Source organism: Nannospalax galili, unplaced genomic scaffold (genome assembly GCF_000622305.1).
Source record: "Nannospalax galili isolate Female #2095 unplaced genomic scaffold, S.galili_v1.0 scaffold1941, whole genome shotgun sequence".
NCBI classification, from domain to species: domain Eukaryota; kingdom Metazoa; phylum Chordata; class Mammalia; order Rodentia; family Spalacidae; genus Nannospalax; species Nannospalax galili.
The window spans coordinates 286,789-302,552 of NW_008344179.1; the positions used below are offsets into that span (position 1 = coordinate 286,789).

At 40.2% G+C, this 15,764-nt stretch overlaps 1 protein-coding gene across 6 annotated transcripts in view; it reads left to right on the forward strand.

Annotated features, from left to right (window-relative positions):
* Positions 1–15,764, forward strand: part of Tmem87b (transmembrane protein 87B) — a 52,558-nt gene that overhangs the window by 23,415 nt on the left and 13,379 nt on the right. For 4 of the 6 annotated variants that reach the window (XM_029567044.1, XM_017799945.2, XM_008840355.3 and 1 more), the window contains 4 exons: positions 7,401–7,494; positions 8,989–9,060; positions 14,357–14,465; positions 14,548–14,606. In XM_029567044.1, coding sequence (XP_029422904.1) covers positions 7,401–7,494; positions 8,989–9,060; positions 14,357–14,465; positions 14,548–14,606 — 334 coding nt within the window. Of the gene's footprint in view, positions 1–7,400; positions 7,495–8,988; positions 9,061–12,656; positions 12,729–14,356; positions 14,466–14,547; positions 14,607–15,764 lie in introns of all 6 variants that reach the window. The other 2 variants (XM_008840353.3, XM_008840354.3) reach the window with 1 other exon arrangement.

Consider the following 15,764-nt stretch of genomic DNA (forward strand, 5'->3'; position numbering starts at 1 on the left):
TATACCCGCCCATTTCTTTTAGTTTTCAAATTTAGTAGCATATAGGTTTTTAAAGTATCCCCTTATAATGTTCTGGATCTTTTTGGTGTCTGTTGTGATGTTTCCCCTTTCATCTCTGATTTTGTTGATTTGGAGGTGCTCTTTCTTTCTTTTGGTTAACTGGGCTAGGGGTCTGCCAATCTTGTTTATCTTTTCAAAGAACCAGCTCTTGGATCCATTGATTCTTTCTATTGTTTTCTTTATTTCTAGTTCATTAATTTCTGCTCTGATTTTTCTTATTTCTTCTTGTCTGCTGGGTTTGGGTTTCATTTGTTGTTGGCGTTTCAAGTGTCTTAGGTTGCAATGTTAAATCATTTATTTGTGTTCTTTCTGATTTTTTAATGTAGGCACTTAGAGCTATAAACTTCTCTCTAAGGACAGCTTTCAGCGTGTCCCAGAGGTTTTGTTGTGTTGTATTGTCCTTTTTGTTTAGTTCCAGGAATACTTTTATTTCTTTCTTAATTTCTCTTTTGATCCATTCATCATTCAGCAGTGTGTTGTTTAATCTCCACGTGTTCGTGTGGTGATTTTGGCTTCTTCGGGTGTTGATTGTAAGCTTTATTGCACTGTGGTCTGATAGAACACATGGAATTATTTCAATCTTTTTGTATTTGCTGAGCTTTGTTTTGTGCCCCAGTATATGGTCGATTTTGGAAAGGTTTTATTTTGTTGTGTTGCCCTTTTTGTTGAATTCCAGGAATACTTTTATTTCTTTCTTAGTTTATCTTTTGACCCACTGATCATTCAGGAGACTATTGTTCATGTAGTGACCAGGCTTTCTACTAATACTGATTTTAAACTTTATTGCATTATATTCTGATAGTGCATGGGATTATTTCAGTTTTTTTTTGTATTTGTTGAGGTTTGTTTTGTGCCCCAGTATATGGTCGATTTTGGAGAAAGTTCCATGGGGTGCTGAGTAGAAAGTATGTCCTTTGGTGCTTGGGTGGAATACTCAGTAGATGTCTGTTAAGTCCATTTGATATACAGTATTGTTTAATTCACATGTCTCTCTGTTAACTCTGTGCCCTGTTGACCTATCTAATGGTGACAGTGGGGTATTGAAGTCCCCTACTATTAATGAGTTCGGATTAATCTGGGTCTTAAAGTCCTGTAGTATTGTTTTTATGAAGTTGGGTGCATCAGAGTTTGTTGAATATATGTTTATGATTGTAATATTTTCTTGGTTTATTGTTCCTTTGATCAGAATGAAGTGGCCCTCTTTATCTCTTCTGATTAATTTTAGTTTGAAGTCTATTTTGTCAGATATTAGAATTGCAACACCTGCTTTTTTCTTAGTACCATTTACTTGGAATATTTTTTTTAATCCTTTCACCTTAAGGTAGTGCCTGTCCTTGAAAGTGAGATAGGCTTCTTGCAGACAACAAAAAGATGGGTTTTGTTTCTTAATCCATTCAGCTAGTCTTTTTCTTTTGACTGGGGAGTTCAGTCCATAGATACTTAAAGTTATTAATAAAAGATGTGTATTTTTTCCTGTCATTTTGATTTCTGTTTGCATTCTTGGTGTAACTGTATGTTTCCACAGTTACACCTTCATTAAGTTTCTTTCTATTACCCATTGGCTATAGTCATTCCTTTCTTCAGCTCTTTGTATTGCTTCAAGAACTCTTCTGAAGGGCTGGTTTTGTGGTCATGAATTCTTTCAGCCTATTTATGTTATGGAAGATTTTTTTTTCCCCCTTTGATTATAGTAGACATTTTGGCTGGGTAGGGTATTCTGGCTTGGCATCTGTGATCATTTAGAACTGGGAATACATTGATCCAGACTCTTCTGGCTTTCTTAGATTGCACTGAAAAGTCAGCTATAATTCTGATGGGTTTTCCTTGTTTTTCTTTTGCAGCTTTCGGTATTCTCTCTTTGTTCTGTACCTTTAGTGTTTTTACTATGATATGTTGTGGGGAGTTTCTTTTCTAGTCCTGTCTGTTTGGTGTTCTATGTGCTTCTTGTATTTGTATGGGCATGTCTTTCTTTAATTTTGCCAAATTTTCCTCTACAATCCTGTTGAAGATCTGGTCCATACCATTATCCTGTGATTCTTCTCCTTCCTCTATGCCTATGATGTGTAAGTTTGGTCTTTTTCTGGTGTCATACAATTCCTGCATATTCCATTCTTTTTAAAAAATATTTTTATTGTTTTTATTTTATATGTATGAGTCTGTTGCCTACATGTATGTAAGTGTACCTGTGTTGTACAATGCCTGAGGAAGTCAGAAGAGAGCAATGAATTCCCTGAAACTGGAGTTAAGACAGTTGTTAGCTGCCATGTATGTGCTGGGAATCAAACCCTAGTCCTCTGCAAGAGCAATCAGTGCTCTTAACCACTGAGCCAACTCTCCAGCCCCATCCATTCTTGTGTTTTCTTAAACTTTTCATAATCTTTGCTTGAGTTTTCTAATTCATCCACTTTATCTCCAGTCTTGATATTCTGTTTTCCATTTCATTCATCATATTGGTGAGGCTTTCTCCTCTTATTTCTGAATGGCTTTTTGAGTGTTTTACTTCCTTCTTCATTTCAGCCTGAGTATTTCTAACTCTTTTTTGAGTTCATCCAGAAGTTTATCCCTATCTTCTTTTAGTTCTTTGATTTTTTTTTTTGGTTTCTCTGCTCTTTAAGTTCAGTGAATTCTTTTATCATGTTTATAATTGTTCTTTTGAATTCCATGTCCTGTTTCATCTCTAGGGGGTTCTCACTGTAGCCCTCTACAGACTGCTGGTACTTGGTGGGGATATATTATTTGGGTTTTTGATATTATCTTTTTTTTGCTGTGAGTTTGACTTGTGGATTGATTTCTTTTGTAGTTTCTGGTTCTTGTTTGATACTCAAGCCTTCCTTTGTTGAGTTTAGGTCTGCTTCTGTTTGTAACCTTTATGTGCCTTTGTGGCTTACTTGTTGGGTGTGAAAAGCTGGTTGGTCTAGGCTTCAGGTTCTCTCTTTTGATTTTATATTGGAAGGGCCAGATGGCTTTAGTCCTGCTGCTCAGGAGTTCTGACAGAGGCCCAAGTCAGATGAGGATCAGACGCTGTCAGGCTTTCTCCTAAGGTCTGGATCCCTCTAGTCAGCAGGCACAGTGCAATTTGGGATGATTGCTAGGTAGAGGTAGGATTCAGGATTCTCGGGCAGTCAGGGAAGGAGGCTGGTCTCAGAATCCAGAGCAAGTAGGGAAGGAGGCTAGTCTAAGGAATCCAGGTTTGGGGTGGAACAGCCAGGGATAAAAGCTGGTCTCAGGTATACATAGGTGAGGTAGGGGAGGGAACAGGCTTTGAGGGCTCCAGGAACTGGGTTGGTTTGGGTGCAAAGGATCAGGAAGCAGTGGGGAGTCTAGGCCAAGAGGGTAGTCCTGAGGTCTGGGGTACCAAGAGAAGAAATGGGCCAGTTCCCACACTAGGAGGCAAGATGGGGTGGAGGAGCTGGGAGGGTGAATGTGGTAAGAACAGTGGGTGCGGTCAAGCTTACCCAGGAAAACAATAGCCTTACTTCTTAAATGGTCTGTGTCTTATTATGGAGAATGTTGCAACAAATCCAGATTCAAAGTACAGAACCATCAAACTAGGATCCAACATTTGTTTTCCACTGAAGATAACAAATTTGTACCTTAGCTCTACAGACTTCAGAGCCACGAACTCTGAACACTGTTCTAACATAGTTGTTCCACTGAGAGCCCTGTTAAAAATACAGAAACTGAGAGACCCAAGGCAGGAGAGTTGGTTGTACCATATAAAATTCTCCTTTCTCAGGACCTCATTTATCTCTGCCTTGACTTTCCATGTTTTAACAAGCTTGCAGAAGATGCTAGGGGCCTATTTGAGGACTCCACATTGACTGAGATGTACCTAGGTGCTCAAGAAACATGAATGGCCCCAACTTGCAGTGATTACATTTGTAATGGTGATGTTACTTGTAGGGAGCCAGTGCTTCCAGTCATCTAGGCAACCACCTTGTTACTGTCTATAAAGCAGACTTGTGTCTGATGATACTGCTCACCTGTAGGCTAATGTTGGTTTTCTGAGTACATTTAATGCAGGCTGGGCTGAGTGCAAATGTTTGACAGGTTTATTAACTGCATGTCTAATGATACTTTCAAGTTATCCTAGGATTACCAGGATGTAACCCCAACCTAAGCTGAGCAACATTGGTGTCATCTTATACATAAATACTAGGAGAAATGTAGGGGCGCTGAAGGGTGCATGGGGAAGACAGAAGAGGAACTAAGAGTGTGGCTGTCAGGGATCTACCTGATGCTTCCTGATGATTCTTTGCTGCCCCCCCCACTCCCAGCCCCAACCCCACTGCCACCGGGAGACCGTTGCGCAGCGGTCCGCATAGTGGAAGGTTGGGGTGAGGAGAGAGACTGGTGGGGGGAGGGAGGCCTTGGGCAGCAGCAAGTACAACAGGAGAAAACACCCCCAGGAGGCTGTGTCAGTGGACAGCTCGTTTATTATGGCTGAAGCAGAGGTTTATATAGGAAAGGTTCATGGGCAAAGAGACAGGGGTTGGGTTTTCTGGCAGGTAGGGGAGAGAGGGGGCTACCAAGGCTACGTGGCCTTTATCCTTTCCTCCAGTCGCATAATCTACAAGGGACCAGGTTAAGATTAAAGGATTAGAGGCTTAATGGTTTTGCTTGAGGGTTGTTGGGTAAGAGACAGTGTCCCTAGAATGGAGTGGGCCAGCTTCCTATCGCCCTCACTAGAAGGTATCCTGCCTGGTGGCCATGCTCTACATTCCAGGCATTCTTGACTTATCCCCACAATTCTTGCTGCATTTTGGGAGCCCAGCTAGGTCCCAGATGTCAGGCTCCTCAAGCTGGAGGAGTGAAGTTAAGATGTGTGATGGGGAGAGCTGGGGAGATGGCTCAGCAGTTAAGAGCACTGACTACTCTTTCAGAAGACCTGGGTTCGATTCCCACCACCCACATGGGGCTGTGAACCGTCCTCTGCGGCATTGCATGACACAGGTACACTCACATACATGCGGGCAATACACTCATACACATAAAAATAATAAATAAAAATTTTTTAAAAGATGTGTGATGGAGTCAGATTCAGTTGACTCTGAGATCACATTGCAATATCTGGTCTTTCATCCATGTGGATGGTAGAGACTATTTAGACAGTGTCAACTAAGCTCAGATCCAGAAATGGAAACCCAACTGTGTCTTTGAATTCTAGGTTTTTCTTAACTGCCATAATTCCTTGTTGTGTAAAAAGGACTTTGATTATCCTAAATCCTTCTAATTACTGTGAGATATTTTACTTTTGTCATTTAAGTCCCAAGGGCTTAGGTACTTTTGGCTAATTGAACTCATAGATACCCTGGAACTCTGGTTGCTTTCCTGAATGTCTTTTTTCTTCAATTTTTTAATTTATTTAATTGGTCATTTTGAGACAGCATCTCCCTGTAGCCTCAGCTGACCTGGACTCTATATAGACCAGGCTGACCTCGATCTCATAGAGATCCACCTGCCTCTGCTTCCCAAGTGCTGGGATTAAAGGCATGTGCTACCATACCCAGCTCAATTTATTTTCTAATTGAACATGACTGGTATAGAGACATGCTGCAGAGTAATTGTAAGCTTACCTCTTTACTGATGCTGAGAGCCCTCCTATTAATTCTGTTGGCTTTTCCAGTGGGTAATCATTATCTACAAGTAGTTTTATCACTTCTGCACACTCTAACACAATTCCCCGCTCCCTTGTAAGCAGTATTAGGGTAAGCAGTAACTCTGCTTCCCAATAGCTTTTCTATTTCACATCTTAAAACATACATAACACTTTCCATTAAGTTTGTTTCCTGGAAGGTTCTGATCTATAACTTTCTCAAAGTAGTGAGGATGCTTTTCTCCCTGAATTTGTTTGGCTATTTATTACTAGGTAGTGAATATTCTCACATCCCCACCCCCAACTTTTGGCAATAATGGTAAAGCTGCTGTGACCTTCACAATCAAGCTTTTAGGTGAACCATTTTGTTTCTTCTAGGTGCAGTTCTTGGAGTAGAATTGTTCAGTCAGCCACTAGCTCTGCTGGTACCTGTAATCCCAGCAATCAAGACACAGAGTCAAGAGGATCTTTAGTTCATAGCTAGCCTGGGTTGCATACCAAGACTCTAGAAGAAATGAATGAGTCCATTCTCCTCACCTATAACCCTGAAGGAGGCTGTGATGCCAGCCTGGTTTCTTCATATTTTACATGAAGCTCCTTGCCTTAGGTTTTGTTATGACTCTCTCAAGTGTATTTTCAAAACCATTTTTTCTTCTAATTACTACGAGAAGAGGGTCTTTAAGTATAAAATATATATGCAATCAAATCTGATTTGCAAATGTGAAATCAGACATCCCTTCTATTTTCAGATTATTGTAAAAAAATTGCATTTTTCACGATTCATTTATGTTTTTAGAGTCAAAAATGCTGTTTGTAACTTTTTAAAGATTGAAGACCAAATTGTCTTGGCACTTTTGCTCTAGAGTAACCCTCGGGGAGAGAAGCTACTGGTGTTGCAAGTACTCACATTCTCCCCATTCTGTTCTGGTCCCAACATTCAGCAGGTTTCTCCAAGATAGTGCTGTACACGGCTGTGGTTGATGTTAACAGAAGAAGCAGGTTCTGATCTGTGTCAGTGGCACCTGGAACTTGCCATATACTTTCCTAGGTTCACCAGCCTACTCTTCTAATCTAAGGAAACAGTTGCTTGAACCTCCTAAAATTCTCTGGCACCTTTGTGGCCTCAGTGTTTCTTCACAGGCATCGTACAGCTTCAGGCCCTAGAGGAGGGGACCTGGTGTTTCTGGGTCTGTCTCCTGGTTCACAGGAATTAGACTGTCTCCTGTTTGTGCTGGCTAGTTTTTGTCAGCTTGACACAGAAACTAGCCACTTGGGCAGAGGGAACCTCAACTGAGGAATTGTCTCCATTAGTTTGGCCTGTAACCATGTCTGTGAGGCATTTTCTCAACTGCTAGTTGATGGAGGAGGGCTCAGCACACTGTGGGCAGTGCCATCTCTAGGCAGGTGAGCCTGCATTTATAAGAAAGACAGCTCAGTAAGCCAGGGGAAGCAAGCCAGTTAGCAGCATTCCTCCATGGTTTGTTTCAGTTTCTGTCTTCCCTCAGAGATGGACTGTGCCTTGGAAGTGTGAAAGGAAATAAGCCCCTTCCTCCCCAAGTTGTTTTTGGTCCAAGTTTTATCACAGCAATAAAAAGCAAACTAGGATACTTGGAGAGAACATCAGAGGCACAAGCATACTAATCTGATTAGATAGCAACATCTGGGTTAGAAATGGCCAGTTCTGCCTTCTGATGCAGTTACTTACCTGTGCCTTTTCCTTCCCTGTTTCTCTTGCTGTCTCCAGGCCTCGTCTAGGAACAGTCATGCACCGGGTGACTGGACTGGGACTGCTTTACTTTATCTTTGCAGCCATCGAAGGCGTGATGCGAATCATTGGGGTAACACTACAATAATTCCACTGTCACTCTTCTGTTGCTGTGAAATGGGATTTTACTTTTATGTCTTTGATGTTTTCTAAAAAGATAAATTATGAGAAAAGCCCAATTTGAGCTTTCTTTTCTGATGGGATATTTTGGTTTTTAGTACTTGCTGAAGGAAACGAATAGGCAGAGTATTTTTTAAAATAATATGACCCGTTATGACAGCACTACTGATGTCATCCCAGGAATTTGCTCCATCCCAGAAATGTTAATGTTTATTTATAAAGAACATTTTAAACACATTCATATTGAACTTAAAAATGTGTCAAGTGGGCAGAAAGTTAATTATACCCTTACTTATGTAAACATCCCTCCTCTCATTTGGGCATAAGTTTTATCTGATTAGACTTACTCACCTTCCCATGGTTGGAAGAACCAGGCAGTGTTCAGGGCAAACTCTGATAGTGTGGGCAGCAGCACTTTACTCTCTGGGGAATTATTGATAGTTTTGTCTGTGAAAACCCCTAAAGAAAAAAAGCAAAAATAAGCCCCCTACATCCCTAGATAACCTCGCTTGGGTTTTTCTTAGAAAGTGGTTAAGGACTGAGTGATTAAGAAGCTTACTGTGTATTACCTAAATCAAACAACCTTGCCATTTTACCCAAAATGCCATTTAATTGGCTGTGTAAGTCATGGTGCACAGAGTAGTTAATCTATATGTTGTCACGTAAGGTTACCTCACATATTTTGATGTGGCCCTTAAAGCGGAACATTTGTTCAGCAGTCTTAAAAGCCTCATTCTGTTGTCTTTGATACCTCTACATTCTGTGTTGCATATGCCTGTTCTTTTATTCTTTGAGTGTATTTGTTTTTACCTTTGGATAATCATCAAGAATCTTATATTTTTATTTATATAAGTATATATATATATAAAGTATATGTGTGTGTGTGATTCATAGGAAATTGATCTTTGCTGAAGACTATAGAAAAAAATACCCCACATAAATATAATGTTTTACACTATATTTTTTTAATTTACATAGTCAGCATTTTAGATAGTTGTTATTTTCGCTGACAGTTGAACCAAGTGCCTGATTTATAGTTTGTCCCTTCCACACGTCTCCTCCTTTTCCTTTTTTGCATGTGTATATCCCTTCAAACAAGATCAGAAGAGGTTAGGAGTCCAGCTCTAGGTTTGCTGTGAAGAGAAAAGAGATTTAAATGACTGCTCTAAACTGTGATTGGGGGCACCACAGGCTTTTATTTATTTACTAGTGCATAGTAGTTTTACAGTTCTATCATGAAATACACTGGTGACAAATTACATTTGTTGTTGCCAAAACAGGTGATTTCTATGTGCTATGCACAATTCTTGTGTGAAATAAAATCTTACATGGTGTTGTAAAGTGATGAGATAAGCTAAATTGTTTTTTTTTTTTCCACCAAATAATAAATGCGATACTGTAATGAAACTTTTATAAACTCGGGTTTTCCCCTACTTTTATCTTCCAGGGTTCTAAACATATAGCTGTCGTTGTGGGTGACATTATTTTAGCAGTTATTGACTCCATTTTTGTGTGGTACATATCCTTTACCATGTCTTTCCAAAATAGTTTGTGCTGTCAGTTAAATCAGATCACTTTTAATTTATAATACCAATTGAATGAAATATAATTATGTGTTATTGTTATTGTTACTTTAATGTATAAGTTTAGTTAAAAGCAAGAAAGTAATAACTCAAAGATAAGAATACATTTTCCTCTTTAGTTCAGCAGACATGTAAGTGCTCAGTGTGTGCCTCACACTCATGAGGCAAGGATATAATAGACCATCCCTGCAAGAAATAATTTACAATCTGATAAAGAGACAAGTGTGTATAACTTCACTAAAGCAGCACAGCAGGAGGAATTGCCATTTTAGAGTGGTGGTGTGTGTGAACAGGGAAGAGAAAACTGGCATAAAAATCAGCAAAGTCTTCAGAGATGGTGACCATTGAGTTGAAACTGGTAGCATAGGTAGGAATTTATTAGGAAAAGGATTGAGGGAGGCATTCTGGGAAGAATAGGACTAACAAATAGTTGGAAACATCAAGTTAAGGAGAACAGTGGCAGAATGTCCCAAGTTTGCTTTCTTGCATGTGAACATGGTGGGGAATCATGGCAGATGAAGCTAGAGGCCCCATGCTTGGGAGTTTCACATTCCTTCTGAGGACAGGGAGTAGAGGAAACAAAGCTTTGCATGTGAGTAACATCATGAAGTTTGGAGGAAAAGACTTGGGTGATGTAGAAAGGTGACTTGGAAAAGGAGAGATTGGAGGCTTGGCAGTAAGGAGTCATTTGCCAGGGTCTAAAGAGAGATGATGAAGGTCAGAAATTGAGTGGCGGGAATGAGTGCCAGTGCTGGACTTGATGAAGTAGGTAGCCTGAGGGGTCTTGCTGTCTCATTGGGATGGCTGGGGACAGTGTTGCCATTCTCAAGGCTGTGAGCTTGGAGGAGGGGCTATAATCAGCCAAGTTTGGATTCCCTGGGACGTTTATATGAATAGGAAAGTTGGAAACAGTGTGAATTTGTGAGGAGATCAGAACTGGGGATGATGACCAGAGGTCATATGAGGTGGGTGAGGGTTGCAGCCGTGGGATGACCCTAGGGGAACATGTAGACCAGAGAGGAGAGAAGCCAGGATGGCGCCTTAAGAAAAAGACACAGCCAGAAGGAACACCAGGGTGAAGAAGGGAGAGAACCAGGAAACTGCCACAGAGGTGGACACATTCGGAATAGGAACAGGCAGGTGGAGGGGCTGGGTGTGCTGCAGCAGCAATTTTAGAAGAGGTGATGAACAGGTAGCCACAAGGTCCTCCTCAGCCACTCCAGGTGAGGAGATAAGTTCCTAAGGTTTTGTTGTTGTTTTTGTTTTTTTCCTCTGTGGTGACACTAGTGAAGATGAAAAGAATTCTAGAAAAAAATGGTCTGGTCAAAGCAGAATGCAGGATCTGTTTATCCCAGAACACTATTTTTATGTTTCTTCTATATTTATATCCTTCCCAAAACTCCTTCCTCACAGGTAGATTTCATATTTTGCCATCTTTTTGTTTTTACTATCTTTGAATTTTTTTTTAATTTTTATTTATTATTTTTATTTTACGTGTATGCGTGTATTGCCTGCATGTAGGTAAGTGCACCCACGTCATGCAGTGCCCACAGAGGTCAGAAGAGGATGTCAGATCCCCTGGGACTGGAGTTACGGACAGTTGTTAGCTGCCACATGGGTGCTGGAATTCGAACCCAGGTCTTCTGCAAGAACAACCAGTGTTCTTAACCACTGATCCATCTCTCCAGCACTATGTTTTTACTGTCTTTGAAACCTTCATCTTTTGTCACTGAATTTTATTTTATGGTTTTCCTTGTATTTCTTTCTGTTTCCTCATCTGTATGTCTAACAAGAAGGGCCATGAACTTACCTGACTATCTTCTCAGGAGCAAGGCCTCCCTTTCTGCACTGTACTGGCAAATGTAGCACTGCTGGTGGCTTCCCAGAGCCCTTTGAGCACTGGTTTGCCTAGTCTTTAAGTTCTCTATTTTCAAATTCTCAAGTTGTATCTGTTTAAATATGGCGGGTGGGAAGCATAGTGCTGAGAATTGAGTCAAAGTTTCTGCACTCTTACCACTGACTTATATTTCCAGCTCCAAACAGAATTTTAATTTATTATACCTACTCTTCAAAGCAGTAGTTCTTAATCTTGTTTGAGATTCGACAGGGATCAGAAATACCATTGGAAACTTAATGCAAGTCATAGAGCCTCTCTTTATAGTGCATACCCCACCCAAGGACTTCCATACAAGGGGCCATTAAGGACCTTCTGATTCATATCCACAGAGCCCTCAGAATCTGAGGAGTCTAGCAAGAAAATAATACCAAATTTTAAAAGTTAGTTTTCACTGAACTTGCTTAAAAATCTTGTTTTACTTCTGTTCACAGTCGCTAGTTTAGAATCTTAGTCTATGTAAATAAATGCCCTCTTCTCAGAGTGTGATACAAGTTTCTTCCTCAGGGGAGGTGTTTGTTTCCTACATTATGGGGTATTTAAAGATATTCTGTTGCTGAAAAGTTGACATATTCCTTGGGTTTGCATTTGAACAGTGGGGTCAGATCTAAGAGTACTCTTGGCAAGGCTGTGGCAGCAGCAGCTCCCCTAGAGATGCTCACCTTCCCTAGGAGAGTGTGCAGGGAATTCAGACACCCCTGCAACTGGGATGGCAGAGCTGTAGGGCGCTCCACCTGCCATAGGGATGGAGGCAGCCCAGCCCTTCAGCATTACAGTCTACATCTTGATACCTTACCTTCTGTCACTGTGTATTTAGAAAGAGGGCTCTGAGCTTTAGCAACTGCCCCCCTTCTAAACTTGTTTATGCCTGGAGCTTTTGACAAGTCAGGTAGTATGTCTTTTCATCAGGTGATGTGTCTTTAGATTTTACATTGAAAAGAGTTTGTGCTATCTTTCGCCTTGTAATTTACAGGTAAGTATTCCAAAGATTTCTTCTAAACCATTCATAAGGTAATTCATTGGGGAGAATACTTAGTACTGCAACTTTGGCAGAAAATTCCAAATGAAAACCTTTGCATTTTCTGAGCCCATCTCTGAATGTGGGCAGCTTAGCACCTTTTTGAACACTGGCTTCGGTACATTCCAGTACAAGTGAGCCAAATTGGAGTGAGGAGGTAAGGAAAGCAGGATGAGAGATATAATTTACTTAGTAGTCATAAAGAAATCTAAAAATTAAAATTATCTTGAGTACTGTTTAATGGTGAGAGAAAGTCTATTATAATATTATTATAGTACCCCTTACTTCTTGAACCTGAATTTGTGAAGTTTGCCTATAGATGGCTATTTGGTAATTTTCATTACTAAAGTGAAAACTCCGTTTTCTCTGTATGGAAAAGCAGCAGTTTTCCTGAATGACTACAAATGACAAGCCTAAATTCAGAGCTAGACACAGAATTGAGGGTTGTGGATAATGACCTTGCTCCCTTCACTTTGAATGAACCTAATTCAAAAGTTGCTAATCCTGTAAGAATCTAACTCTGACAGAGAATTTCAAAAGCCATAACCTTTCCCTGTTCCTGCCCTCCCCACCTCTTTTCCCTGCTTGGTTATTTTTTATTTTTTGCTGTTTTGCTACAGGCAAATGATTCTGATCTTGTTCTTCTGGCCAGCCTGCCTCTCTCTCTGCTTGACTCGGGCTTGTGCTGGTGGATATCCTTTTCCTACTGCAGAGCATGCTCAGCTGGCTCCTTTCCAGCCAGATGAGCCCCTGTGCCTTTGTCACTGTTCTCTCTTGTTCAGGGGGTGGCGGTGGGGTGAGTTAAACTTCACCTGAATTCAACAGTGTCTTGGTAAGTGAAAGCTTAGGCAGTTTTGAATTTCCTTTTGGTATTTTTATCCCTTGAGTTTAAAAGAACACTTTTGAATGATTATACTAGAACAGGTTTGTTTCATTTTGACGTATTTAAGGAATATAGTACACTTGTGTTTTTTGTAAGCTCCAACAACTCTAGGTGCTAATTAGTTGGATTATGGAGTGTGGTGGCACACACCTTTAATTTCAGGACTTGGGTAGCAGAGGTAGCCAGAGTTCCAGTCCAGTCAGGACTACACAATGTACCCTGTCTCAAAAAAATTTTTTATGTTGATAAAATTAAAACAAACAAACAAAAAAAACCCCACCTAATCACCTTGGTAACTTTTGGACATTTAGAAACATTGGAAAAGTGGTTTGGGTAAAGTAGTTTTAGTATGAACATGAAGTTTTTGATTAATGAAGTGTTTAGAATTAAGAAAAAAATTTTATGTAGTTATTTTTATGTGCATGAATGTTTTGCCTGCAACTGTGTATGTGCACTTGTGTCGTGCTTTGCCTGTGGAGGCCAGAAGAGGGTTTTGTGTCTCCTGGAATTCAGATTGTTGACCATTGTTAGCTGCCATGTGGGTGCTGGAAACCAAACCTGGATCTTTTGCAAGAGTAGTCAGTGCTCTTTACCACTGAACCATCTCTCTGGCCTCAGGTATTTAGAATTTTAATCTTGAGGGGTTTTGTTTTGTTTTTAAGACAGGGTGTCCCTGTAGCCCCAGCTGGCCTGGAACTTGCTATGTAAAACAGGCTCTCCTTTACCTCACAGAGATCCACCAGCCTATGCCTCCTGTGTGCTGGGATTAAAGGCCTGCCTGTTTAAAATTCTAAACACAGCTGGGCATGGTGATACACACCTTTAAGCCCAGCACTCAGGAGGCAGAGACAGGTGGATCTCTGTGAGTTCAAGGCCAGCCTGGTCTGCATAAGTGATTCTAGGCCAACAGGGGCTACAGGGATACCCTGTCTCAAAAAGACCAAAAATAATAAAAAAAAAAAAGAATAAATACAGATTTGTTCTATTTGACACAGTTCAATTTTAATTTATAAATTGTAATTGATAAGTGACTTCTCAATTATGTTTTAGAGAATAACATAGGAACAGACTAGAAAAAAACAACACAAGAAAGCAACAGAAGAGCACAAGGCAAATGGCAGCCATATGTGATCTGTAAGTGGTGCCTGAGCTGAGGAACTTGGCTTCATTGTACTGGGCTGTCCTGTGTTGTGGGAGCACATCATGGAGTCTTCTTGCTTACCGTTCTTTCCTTGAAGTCTATTCATTTATTTCAGACAATGGAAAATTATATACAAAAATGAGTGTTTTATAAATGATAATTATACAGTGTAGGCTGCGATATATTTTCTGTTTTGACTTAGCACCACTGTCTGGAAAAATAGTACAAGATTCTTCCTGTGTCTTCTTTAACTATATGTTGCCAGTTACAATGTTTTTCCTTAACTAATTTTTCACATTTTTATAAGTTTGGCACAAACTATGAAGACTCTAAGGCTAAGAAAGAACACAGTAAAGTTTTCATTGTACAGGCATTTTACAAATACTCTCATCTTTGCTGTGCTAGGTAAGTTACTTACTTTTCTTCTTTTGATAAATTATTTCAGTGTTGTATGCTCTTTCAAAGGTGTTCTTTCTGTGTGTTTCAGCTTCTATAGTGTTTATGGTGTGGACAACTAAGACGTTTAGAATTGCAAAATGCCAATCAGTAAGTAAAATCTTAAGTACTCTAAGATTTAATTATTTTGTGGATTTTTAAAGAGTTTAATTTGTAAATACAGTAATCTTTTTGTTTTGTTGGTTTTGTTTTGTTTTGTTTTGTTTTTGAGACAGGGTCTCCCTATAGCCCCAGCTGGCCTAGAGCGCCCTCTGTGGTCAGGCTGGCTTTGAACTCTCAGAAATCCACCTGCCTCTGCCTCAAAGGTATGTGCCACCACGCCCTGCTGTAAATAGAGTATTTTTAATGGATATATTTTTTTTTTACTTTGAACTGTTTTCTGTAGAATTATCTCTGAAGCTGGTCATGTTGCTCAGTTGGTAGCAGGCTTCCCTAGCATGCACAAAGCCCGGGGTTCAATCCCCAGTACCTCCTAAACCCGACATGGTGGCACAAGCCTGTTATCCGAGCCCTTGGGAGGCTGAAGCAGTTGATGAGATTCAAGGTCAATCTCCGATATAAGACCCTGTTTCAACCTCCTCCCCACTGCCCCAATAAAAAGTTCCTATAAAATTTCCTTTTCCTATTAAGCCTTTTTCTTAACTTTGTATATATTTTGAAAAAGAACTTTGTATTTTCTTTTTTCTTTTTCCTTTTTTTCTTACCCTTGGTGCTAGGGATAGAACCCAGGGCTCTGCACATGCTAAACACATGCTAAGCACATGCTCCACCTCACTGAGCTACACCCCCCCAGCCCGGCTTTGTATCTGAATGTGATTAAAGGCCTTCAGTCTGATGTGTGGGTTGTGGTGAGATGTTCCCATGTTTTCTCCAGTTGGGAGAAGATGAGGTTCTCACTCTCAGAATATGAAAGCCCTCCTTTGGGGGTCTCTTGAGGTCTAGAGCTAGTCTCTTTTGTACAAGAACAATCACAAAGTGCCTGAAAGCCCTAAGGTGCTGCAGTGCTAGGGACAGTTGAACCTTGTGGCATTGCTTGTTTTCTCCTCTTCTTTAGTGTGTTTTATTTTAAGTATATGTTTTGATTTTTTTTTTCTTAAATCTTTCTATTGGCCCTAAAATTTTGTGGAGGGAAATGTGTATACCATTTAGAAACATTTCCTAAAATACGTTTCTTTAAAAGAAAATGAGGAGCTTGAAACTCAGATTGGAGGTCTCGGTGCTACTTGTCAGTACCGTTTGAGTGAGATG